This window comes from Salmo trutta, chromosome 36, assembly GCF_901001165.1.
Source record: "Salmo trutta chromosome 36, fSalTru1.1, whole genome shotgun sequence".
Lineage (NCBI taxonomy): Eukaryota > Metazoa > Chordata > Actinopteri > Salmoniformes > Salmonidae > Salmo > Salmo trutta.
The window spans coordinates 10,324,158-10,336,520 of record NC_042992.1 but is presented as its reverse complement, the minus strand read 5'-3'; the positions used below and the strand labels follow the sequence as shown (position 1 = coordinate 10,336,520).

At 44.2% G+C, this 12,363-nt stretch overlaps 1 protein-coding gene across 3 annotated transcripts in view; it reads right to left on the bottom strand.

The window, feature by feature from the left end:
• Window positions 1–4,038: 4,038 nt before the first annotated feature.
• LOC115175373 (phosphoprotein associated with glycosphingolipid-enriched microdomains 1-like) overlaps window positions 4,039–12,363 on the bottom strand; it is a 110,597-nt gene continuing 102,272 nt past the window's right edge. For all 3 annotated transcript variants that reach the window (XM_029734599.1, XM_029734597.1, XM_029734596.1), the window contains exons 8-9: window positions 7,890–7,949; window positions 4,039–7,242 (exon numbers count right to left, since the gene is read on the bottom strand). In XM_029734599.1, coding sequence (XP_029590459.1) covers window positions 6,904–7,242; window positions 7,890–7,949 — 399 coding nt within the window. In that variant the 3' untranslated portion in view covers window positions 4,039–6,903. The remainder of the gene's footprint in view (window positions 7,243–7,889; window positions 7,950–12,363) is intronic.

Below are 12,363 nucleotides of genomic sequence, written 5' to 3'. Positions count from 1 at the left end.
AAAGCAAGATAAAGCAAGATAAAACTCCCCTAGAGAGGAACCAGGTTCTGAGGGGTGGCGAGTCCTCTTCTGGCTGTGCCGGGTGGAGGTTATAACAGAACATGGCCAAGATGTTCACATGTTCATAGATGACCTGCAGAGTCCGATAATAATAAAGTAATTAATTTGATGATGACTATCAGAAAAATGGGTCGGAAATCTCTCCATCGCCATAGTCACACAAAATCAAGCAAGATTCACATTCTAGGATGAAATGATCATAAGCCTATCCAAGTGAGCTACAACAATAATTGGTTGCACTTTATAAGGTACTGTTTCAACTGGGTAGGCTAAGAAGCCAACTAAACAGAATACCTGATATATGTGGACACCCCTTCAAATTAGTGGACTCGGCTATTTCAGCCACACCAGTTACTGACACAGCACACAGCCATGCAATCTCCTTAGACAAACATTGGCAGTAGAATGGCCTTACTGAAGAGATCAGTGACTTGCAACGTGGCACCATCATAGGATGCCACCGTTCCAACTATTTCTGCCCTGCTAGAGCAGGTCAACTCTAAGTGCTGTTATTGTGAAGTGGAAAAGTCTAGGAGCAACAACGGCTCAGCTGCAAAGTGGTAGGCCACACAGACTCACAGAACGGAAACGTCGAGTGCTGAAGCATGTAGCACGTAAAAATCATCTAACCTCGGTTGCAACACTCACTACCGAATTCCAAACTGCAGCTAGAAGAAATATCAGCACAAGAACTGTTCGTCAGGAGCTTTATGAAATGGGTTTCCATGGCCAAGCAGCCGAACACAAGCCTAAGATCTCCAAGCGCAATAACGAACGTGGTGTAAAGCTCGCCGCCATTGGACTCTGGAGCAGTGGAAATGCATTCTCTGGAGTGATGAATCACGCGTCGCCATCTGGCAGTCTAACGAACGAAACTGGGTTTGGCGGTTGCTAAGAGAACCCTACCTGCCCAAATGCATAGTGCCAACTGTAAAGTTTGGTGGAGGAGGAATAATGGTCTGGTGCTGTTTTTTATGGTTCAGGCCCCTTAGTTCCAGTGAAGGGAAATCTCAATGCTACAGCATACAATGACATTATAGACGATTCTGTACTTCCAACTGTGGCAACAGTTCGGGGAAGGCCCTTCCCTGTTTTAGTATGACAATGTCCCCATGCACAAAGCGAGGTCCATACAGAAATGGTTTGTCAAGATCGGTGTGGAAGAACTTGACATCTTGACAGGCCTTCACAGAACCCTGACCTCAACCCTATCGAACACGTTTGGGATGAACTGGAATGCCGACTGCGAGCCAGGCCTAATCGCCCAACATCAGTGCACGACCTCACTAATGCTCGTGAGGCTGAATGGAAGCAAGTCCCCGCAGCAATGTTCCAACATCTAGTGGAAGGCCTTCGCAAAAGATTGGAGGCTATTATAGCAGCAAATGGGGGACCAACTCCGTATTAAAGCCCATGATTTTGCAATGAGATGTTCAGGTGTCCACATACTTTTGGTCATGTAGTGTAGTACAACTGGGGTCTAATGGTGCTTTGGATATTTCCCTTTCAATTCTTTAGAATGTGTAGGCCTGCTGTGAAATGAAAGTGCTACCTACTGTAATACTTCTCCCTCTTTTGGTCAGAGTAGGCCTAACACCATTTCCCCCCAGATAAAACCCAGATCAAACTATTTTACATTTTTTAATGCTGCATATGAGCCTGTTTTACAGCTAACATGACAAACCAGACTTACAAACAATAAATGCAATACTGTTGCAAATAGCCAATCAATGTAGCAGCTTAAATGTATAAAAATACCATTCTCTTCTGCAAGCTTTCTTCATGACAAAAAAAAACACATTTACTTGTTATATTTGTTTTAATATTTTCCATTTATGGTCATAAAATATTTACATGCATACACAGGAAGCCAGACGGAATCTTATGACAGATGTGCTCATAACTGCCAAAGAAAGCACTGCTCTGGATGTATCCCAAATGACAACCGATTCCCTATGCCTGTATAGTGCACTATTTTTGACCAGAGCCCTAAGTAGCGCACTACATAGGCAATAGGGTGCCATTTGGGACACAATCACCACAATGGAAAACGACGTTAAGGAATTCTCTGCTGCTTGTTGAGAATGTTTTGTCTCATTATTAGAGTGGGCTGAATGAGAGGGTTTATTAGAGTGGGCTGAATGAGAGGGTTTATTAGTGGGCTGAATGAGAGGGTTTATTAGAGTGGGCTGAATGAGAGGGTTTATTAGAGTGGGCTGAATGAGAGGATGCTATGTCTCATTATTAGAGTGGGCTCGATACTATGGTGACCTTCTCTCCATGCCCGGGCCCCCCACCCCCACCTCCCCCTAACCCACTCACCTGTCAGAGCATCTGTGTGTGTGTGTGTGTGTGTGTGTGTGTGTGTGTGTGTGTGTGTGTGTGTGTGTGTGTGTGTGTGCGTTTGGTACCGCTGGTTTTGAGATTTGGCACTAACGCTCCTCTCTGACAGACCGACCGTTTGTTATGGCATTTCTAGCGACACCATTATGTTTTAATGATGACATTCCCCTGCTACATGAACTAATCTGGAATCTGGACGGAAGAACATGTATCATGTTATTTCATTCAAGTTAATCACAAAGACAATTACTCTATAAAATGTGTGTAAATGTAGTGTGTTGGGAAGGCATCTGCTTTTCTCTCTTATTGCCATGTATAGCATCTTTAATGCACATTCATCAGTTGTGGCTAATTTCATGGGATCAGTCCTTTCTCTCCTTATTGAATATCATTCATGAATCTAATATCAGTCAACCTGGGTGCTGGATTTGTCGTCAACAAGCTCATACAAACTCAAACATGTTTAATGAAATATGCACTCACTCACACCGCGTACAACAATAATGTGCAATATTGAGATAACAGAGAAATGGGATGGAAAATAAGCTAATTTTCTTGTCGAATGTAGATATCCTCAATGCAATAGCTAGTTATTCACAGTCAGAATTTACTCGGTTAGTCTGAAAATAAACACCACACAACAATATTCATTCAGACATGAATTAATTTTCTGTTCTTTTTAAGAATAAAAGTAGCAGCTTTAACCTTCATGTTTTAAAAAGCTTTAAAACACCACAATGTACCATATGAATAAAATGCCAGAACAAAATAACCAATGGGTGGGTGTCCTGTTAATGAAACAGAATACACAACTCAAAACATTTGTGAGCCACCATTCAATCACAAACGGTATCTTATCAACAGTAGTTGGGTCACAGTCCGACTGAGGGCCACACTTTTCCTATTGTATACCCTTCAAATGACACCATGGATTTACTGTACTGTAGCTGGCTTCATAGCCACTATTAACCAGTCCACATCACAGTCATACATACTACAAAATATACTTTACCATTTGCAAATTCATACAATAACTGTGTAATAAATGGTTAAAATAGTCCTCTAACTATATACAGGCCTCGGTTGGCAGGTCGTCACACGCTGCTGTAATAGTGCTAGTTAAAATATTCAAATTGTGACCATGAAGGGGTATATACACTGAGGGAACAAAACATTAGGAACACCTGCTCTTCCCATGGCATAGACTGGCCAAGTGAAAGCTATGATCCCTTATTAATGTCACTTGTTAAATCCACTTCAATCAGTGTAGATGAAGGGGAGGAGACGGGTTAAAGAATGATTTTTAAGCCTTGAGACAATTGAGACATGGATTGTGTACAGTATGTGTGCCATTTAGAGGGTGAATGTGCAAGACAAAAAATGGAAGTGCCTTTAAACGGGGTATGGTAGTAGGTGCCAGGCGCACCGGTTTGAGTGTGTCAAGAACTGCAACGCTGCTGGGTTTTTCACGCTCAACAGTTTCCTGTGTGTATCAAGCCCTGATCAATTGAGGCTGTTCTGGGGGCAAAAAGGGGTGTAACACAATATTAGGAAGGTATTCCTAATGTTTTGTCCACTCAGTGTATTTAGGATGAAGCTGCTATAAGCTCTGTACATAAGCTGTACCATAACGTATTTTGACACTTTGTGCTTTAGAATAATTTTCGAACATATTAATACAGACCGTACAATAGGGTAAGCAGAAACATAAACACTCCATTCAAACACATAATATACACCTTCATCAACTCAGATGCATTAACACACACAGTTTTGCTGTTGCATATTGTCACATTGAGAGAATACAAGTATTTTAAATACATTTTGAATCCTGTGAAGAAATATAAAAAAGAAAAACAACTGAGTTGAACAATTCTAACAAGATTTTAAGAAGAAATCACAACATTGATCGATACGGTCTCACCATTGTTTGTCTTGTTTTTGAACAAATAAGTCCTTTTTAAAAAGTCACAATCATTTATGAGTACCTTGACTACTTCTTTATTACCACGGCAACCCACTTCTTCTTCTTTTTATCCCATGTACTGAACAAAAGCTCTTAAAGTTTCCCTCATAAACAAACACCCTTCCTGATATCCTTTAAATCACACAATGATCCATCATCTTGAAATAAATAGGAATTTGATCAAACGGTTGCCATGTGAAATGTTTTTTAAATGCTTTAGAAACTAAAACAAGCCGTTCTATTTGAGAGTTTAGATGTCTAAACTGCCTGACTTGCTGCTACTTATTTTTTCAATAGTAAGTACACATATCTCACATATCTCACATTTCTCTCATATCTCTCATATCGCCCATATCTCTGATATCTGTCATATCTGTCATATCTCTGATATCTGTCATATCTCTCATATCTGTCATATCTCTGATATCTCTCATATCGCCCATATCTCTGATATCTGTCATATCTCTCATATCTCTGATATCTGTCATATCTGTCATATCTGTCATATCTCTCATATCGCCCATATCTGTCATATCTCTGATATTTGTCATATCTCTCATATCTCTCATATCTCTGATATCTCTCATATCTCTCATATCGCCCATATCTCTGATATCTGTCATATCTCTCATATCTCTGATATCTGTCATATCTGTCATATCTCTCATATCTCTCATATCGCCCATATCTGTCATATCTCTCATATCTCTGATATTTGTCATATCTCTCATATCTCTCATATCTCTGATATCTCTCATATCTCTGATATCTGTCATATCTCTCATATCTCTCATATCTCTGATATCTGTCATATCTCTCATATCTCTCATATCTCTGATATCTGTCATATCTCTCATATCTCTCATGAAGTTCTGAATGAAACGGGGCACTAGGAAGGAAGAACGGATGATATAAATAGTGGCACTACATTGTGCGGAAACCTTTAACTCATACCTTTATAGAACGACATTATGGCACAAAGACTCAGTGGTTTTCAATCAAAAGGCACTGACAAATGTAACTGGCCAGTCAGCTTGTCACCAGCCTTATAACATTAACAAAATTTGTAATGACTGGTTATAAATGCCTAGGAATGGATCACTGTAGTCTGATAAAGTGATTATGATGGTGATGGATAATCTAGTGCATTTAATAATGTCCTTTCCCTTCCCACATTGGCAGCAGTCGATGATAACAAAGAGGACAGAGGCCAATAACTTGACAATGGACGGTGATTTCATAGTTCAGATATCAATGAAATGACAGCACCCTGCGTACATTGTAATTTAAGGGCACCAGGAATGGACGAGGGCGAGTTAAGATTATAGTTCAATCAGATAACCTTGGGCGTTGGGCGGAAACCCTGAATGGGTGATAGATGGTCGGGTTTAAGGTTGTAGTTCAAACCCATGTGGTGGTGGCCCTCACATCAGGGCTGCTGGTTGAGGGTGAGACTAGGAGTTAGGCTAATGGCTGGGGTTGAGGGTGAGGCTAGGAGGTAGGCTAATGGCTGGGGTTGAGGCTAGGAGTTAGGCTAATTGCTGGGGTTGAGGCTAGGAGGTAGGCTAATGGCTGGGGTTGAGGCTAGGAGTTAGGCTAATGGCTGCTGGTTGTGGGTGAGACTAGGAGTTAGGCTAATGGCTGGGGTTGAGGGTGAGGCTAGGAGGTAGGCTAATGGCTGGGGTTGAGGCTAGGAGTTAGGCTAATTGCTGGGGTTGAGGCTAGGAGGTAGGCTAATGGCTGGGGTTGAGGGTGAGACTAGGAGTTAGGCTAATGGCTGGGGTTGAGGCTAAGAGGTAGGCTAATGGCTGGGGTTGAGGCTAGGAGTTAGGCTAATGGCTGGGGTTGAGGCTAGGAGGTAGGCTAATGGCTGGGGTTGAGGCTAGGAGTTAGGCTAATGGCTGGGGTTGTGGCTGAGGCTAGGAGTTAGGCTAATGGCTGGGGTTGAGGGTGAGGCTAGGAGTTAGGCTAATGGCTGGGTTTGAGGGTGAGACTAGGAGTTAGGCTAATGGCTGGGGTTGAGGGTGAGGCTAGGAGGTAGGCTAATGGCTGGGGTTGAGGGTGAGGCTAGGAGTTAGGCTAATGGCTGGGGTTGAGGCTAGGAGTTAGGCTAATGGCTGGGGTTGAGGCTAGGAGTTAGGCTAATGGCTGGGGTTGAGGGTGAGGCTAGGAGTTAGGCTAATGGCTGGGGGTGAGGCTAGGAGTGAGGCTAATGGCTCGGGTTGAGGTTGAGGCTAGGAGTTAGGCTAATGGCTCTGGTTGAGGGTTGGGGGTGAGGCTAGGAGTGAGGTTAATGGCTCGGGTTGAGGTTGAGGCTAGGAGTGAGGTTAATGGCTCGGGTTGAGGGTGAGGCTAGGAGTGAGGTTAATGGCTCGGGTTGAGGGTGAGGCTAGGAGTGAGGTTAATGGCTCGGGTTGAGGTTGAGGCTAGGAGTGAGGTTAATGGCTTAGGTTGAGGTTGAGGCTAGGAGTGAGGTTAATGGCTGGGGTGGAGGGCGAGGCCCCAGAGACTCAGGCTTTAGGGCCCATAGGCAGTCAGAGACGGGAGCTCTCCCTGTTCAACCCCAGGGCAAGCTCACCTACACTCTCATAGTCTGGCTCCTGAACCTGGTTCCCCAGCCCCAAGTCCTCTCCACTACCAGTCTTAGGGATGTGGATGATCTCGTAGCCAGGCTCGATGCTCTCTGTGGGGGGTCCCTGGGGGTCTGACTCCCCCTCTCTGGGCTGGGGGTAGATGTCCCTGACGGTAGCGTAGAGATCACTGGAGGAATACTCTGGGACCAGACCCTTGATATCAGCAATGCTGCTGTAGTCACTCTCCTTCTCCTCCACATCTCGACCTGGCTTCCCCACCGTGGAGTACATGTCTGACAGCTGGAGAGAGAGAGAGAGAGGGGAGAGAGAGGAGAGAGAGGTGGGAGAGAGGGGAGAGAGAGGAGAGAGAGGTGGGAGAGAGGGGAGAGAGAGGAGAGAGAGAGGGGAGAGAGGGGAGAGAGAGGAGAGAGGAGAGAGAGAGGAGAGAGAGAGGGGAGAGAGAGGAGTCAGTGTGAACATCAAAGGCCTTTGTTTTATTTAGGTGAGGTCACAGTGAGACTGACATATCTAATAACCAGGTGAGGTCACAGTGAGACTGACATATCTAATAACCAGGTGAGGTCACAGTGAGACTGACATATCTAATAACCAGGTGAGGTCACAGTGAGACTGACATATCTAATAACCAGGTGAGGTCACAGTGAGACTGACATATCTAATAACCAGGTGAGGTCACAGTGAGACTGACATATCTAATAACCAGGTGAGGTCACAGTGAGACTGACATATCTAATAACCAGGTGAGGTCACAGTGAGACTGACATATCTAATAACCAGGTGAGGTCACAGTGAGACTGACATATCTAATAACCAGGTGAGGTCACAGTGAGACTGACATCTCTGTTACAAGTGATCCATATACTTTATAATCATCAATAGGGGAATGAGAACAGGATAGGGAGTTCAGCGGAGAGCCACCATCTTACCTCGCTCTCTGACACCACAGAGTTGTCTCGCCCCGGTGAGGTAGACAGCGGAAAGTCTAACTGTAAAGAGAAGAAAACAAAAACTCACATTCAGACTTTACAGCTCATAAACACTCACCATAAAAACAACGAGCTGTGTTGGGGTTGTGTATACAGTACTTAACACATTTGAGTTGAGCAGTTGTATATTACTTAGCAGTGTCAATCATTTAGCAGTGTTATTGTGTATAGCTGCTATATCCTGTCCCTTGTGACCGGTGGAGAGTCATTCATCAACAACACATCGCTGACAGACATAAAGAACACCTCTCTGTGGTGTCTAAAGACATCGTCAATATCAGAGATGGTGACTGGCTAGCTGCTACTTCACGTCTCATAGAGGCTGGCGGTACTGAGGATGGAGCCTGTTTTAAAGTCCATCTTTCACTTGGTCAAGGACATACTGTATGAGGACATATAAGACGTAAATCTTTACACAGGGGTTGGTTTCTACCTCAGAGAGCACTGAATCGATACGATTACTCTATTGATGCACATTGTCAAAACTCAGCAGATTTGCTTTTATTTTTGGCTTAATTAGCGAACCAATTAATTTGATTGTCTTGGAGCGCAGCGGTTTGGAATCATGAAGACAAGCTCTTGCCCCTGTCATCAACTAGCCTCCATGTGTCTCTCGTAATGTTAGTCTGTTCTAATTCAGTGTCCCTAAAGTCTTTGTCCGCGTGGCTTTACAAATTAAAGTGCCAGTACAGTTAGGTACTGTAAGTAGTTTCATGACTACAACCAGGAGTTGTTCCTGACTACAACCAGGAGTTGTTCCTGACTACAACCAGGAATTGTTCCTGACTACAACCAGGAGTTGTTCCTGACTACAACCAGGAGTTGTTCCTGACTACAACCAGGAGTTGTTCCTGACTACAACCAGGAATTGTTCCCGACTACAACCAGGAATTGTTCCCGACTACAACCAGGAGTTGTTCCTGACTACAACCAGGAATTGTTCCCGACTACAACCAGGAATTGTTCCCGACTACAACCAGGAATTGTTCCCGACTACAACCAGGAGTTGTTCCTGACTACAACCAGGAGTTGTTCCTGACTACAACCAGGAGTTGTTCCTGACTACAACCAGGAGTTGTTCCTGACTACAACCAGGAGTTGTTCCTGACTACAACCAGGAATTGTTCCTGACTACAACCAGGAGTTGTTCCTGACTACAACCAGGAGTTGTTCCCGACTACAACCAGGAATTGTTCCTGACTACAACCAGGAATTGTTCCCGACTACAACCAGGAATTGTTCCTGACTACACCACTTGACCAGAAGAAGACTGGTTCCTAGATATGGCAGTCAGGTCATTTTTCCTGACCATACTATAGCTGAAAACTAGGGACCAGAGTTGTTCTTTGTCAGGTCACTTTCATGCTCAGACAGACAAACTGAAATGGTCCATCCACACAGACAGTGTGGTGAAGAAGGCGCAACAGCGCCTCTTCAACCTCAGGAGGCTGAAGAAATTTGGCTTGTCACCCAAAACCCTGACAAACTTTTACAGATGCACAATCGAGAGCATCCTGTCGGGCTGTATCACCGCCTGGTACGGCAACTGCACCGCCCTCAACCGCTAGGCTCTCCAGAGGGTGGTGCAGTCTGCACAACGCATCACCGGGGGCAAACTACCTGCCCTCCATGACACCTACAGCACCCGATGTCACAGGAAGGCCAAAATGATCATCACGGACAACAACCACCCGAGCCACTGCCTGTTCACCCCACTATCATCCAGAAGACGAGGTCAGTACAGGTGCATCAAAGCTTGGACAGAGAGACTGAAAAACAGCTTCTATCTCAAGGCCATCAGACTGCTAAACAGCAATCACTAACTCAGAGAGGCTGCTGCCTACACTGAGACCCAATCACTGGACACTTTAATAAATGGATCACTAGCCACTTTAAACAATGCCACTTGAAAGAATGCCACTTTAATAATGTTTACATATCTTGCATTACTCATATCATATGTATATACTGTATTTTATACCATCTATTGCACCTTGCCTATGCCACTCGGCCATCGTTCATCCATATATTTCTCATTCACTCCTTTAGATTTGTGTGTATTAGGTAGTTGTTGGGGAATTGTTAGATTACTTGCTAGATATTATTGCACTGTCGGAACTAGAAGCACAAGCATTTTGCTACACTCGCATTAACATCTGCTAACCATGTGTACGTGACCAATACAATTTGATGTGATTTTCTCAGGAAAAACTGTGTGAAAATTATGCATGTTAAGATGTTCCTTGACTCAGTTAAGATGTGCTATTGATGAGAATGTATCAAGGTAGTTAGAGGTATGACAGAACATCTACTATGGCAGACTGATGATGGAGGACCGAATTCTAACATACCAATGTGTCAGTCAGTCAGCCAGAGAATGTGTGTGGTTTGTTTCACATGGGTACACAAACACACACACACACACACAAACACACAGGCTATCGCACACACACACACGCACGCACGCACGCACGCACACACACACACACACACACACACACACACACACACACGCACGCACACACAGACACACACAGACACGCACGCACGCACACAGACACACACACACACACACACACCTAAAAAATTATCAATCTATATCCCTTTGCTGACAGACAACTTGACTGTTGACATGCTGAATAGCAGTTTATCTGAGAGAATGGCCCCTTGTGAGCGCCACACTAATGACTGGCAAGGTCAGTTACATTTCCTCAGTGTAAATCAAAAGCTTCTAAAGCCACGGGTGACGCAAAGTCTAATTATTCCAGACAACAGAACAGATTCATTTCTGGTTATTATGGCTCAATAGCTGTGTTACAGAGCAGAAGAGCAGATTGCAGAGTGTTGAACAAAGCAAAATCATGTGTGTGTGCGTGTGTGTTTGCTGAGGGTCTAACTGAGGGAGAACCCAGCAGACTTAAACACACACACACACACACACACACACACACACACACGCACACACACACACCGAGCGTCATCCTTCCTCTCTGCCAGGTCATCTCCCTTCTTATCCCCTCCTCCACTCCTCTCCTCTCCACACTGCTTTGCATGCATTACCACACGCATTACCCTGTCGGTCTGATAAGACAAATCACCAACCAACCCCAGTCACACCGACGCACCGCCACAGAGAATAAAGAACATTACGGGTTAACCTTAAATCAGCCTCAGGGTGTCTGCAAATGTGTATCCAAGCGATTCCGTTCATACGTGTGTAATACGTGTAAAAGGCAAAGTGGGGGTAGAGTCGAAGAACAGAATTAATGCTGACTCCAGATTCCGACACTGGAGGACGGAACAGGCTTTGGGAGTGTAGGTGGCCCAGCACAGCCCCGTGGTTGGTTCAATATTTCATCAGAGGGTCAAACTGGGCTAGGAGTCACCTGCTGTCCAACGCAACACGTTTATTACTGATTAGCTGATTGGCTGGACGGTTGGAGCTTCAACATTTTTACTACTGATTAGCTGATTGGCTGGACGGCTGGAGCGTCAACATTTTTACTACTGATTAGCTGATTGGCTGGACGGCTGGAGCGTCAACATTTTTACTACTGATTAGCTGATTGGCTGGACGGCTGGAGCGTCAACATTTTTACTACTGATTAGCTGATTGGCTGGACGGTTGGAGCTTCAACATTTTTACTACTGATTAGCTGATTGGCTGGACGGCTGGAGCGTCAACATTTTTACTACTGATTAGCTGATTGGCTGGACGGCTGGAGCTGGCCCAGGACAGGGGCGAAAGGGGACAAGTCCAAGTCAAGACAGAGACCAGAACAATGAGAGTCCAATTCAAGATCATGTTTGTAATTTTGTCAGATCGCACCATAATAAGAGCTCAACATGTGTTTCTGTGTTAAAGATATTCTCTGGTACTCCGTGGGGGTAAATGTAGGGAAAATGGCGCTGCACAGCTTACAGCTTACAGTTGCTTACAAACTAGGGATTTCGTAGCTAATTGAGGTAAGACAGTAATTCTTATAGATTATGCATGTAAGAACTACACATTGACACAACCCAAAACATGGGGTTTAAAAGATACTTACTAGTAGCCAAAGTACTGGAGCATGTCTTTAATATTTCAGAACAACATATGGATTCTTTTGTAAAAAAACTTGCTGAAGGCAAGTAGAGAGCCAGTCTATTAATGATCACTAAATAATGGATACAAATACTAAACATGTTACAATTCCCCCATCACCCCTTAGCCAGCGTGCGACTCACAAACCCTTCCCCCAGTCTCCCCTACTAAAAGACAAGACCAAGACACTCAATATGTGGTCTCAATATGTGGTCTCAATATGTGGTCTCAATATGTGGTCTCAATCTGTGTTCTCAATCTGTGTTCTCAATATGAGGTCTCAATCTGTGGTCTCAATCTGTGTTCTCAATATGAGGTCTCAATCTGTGG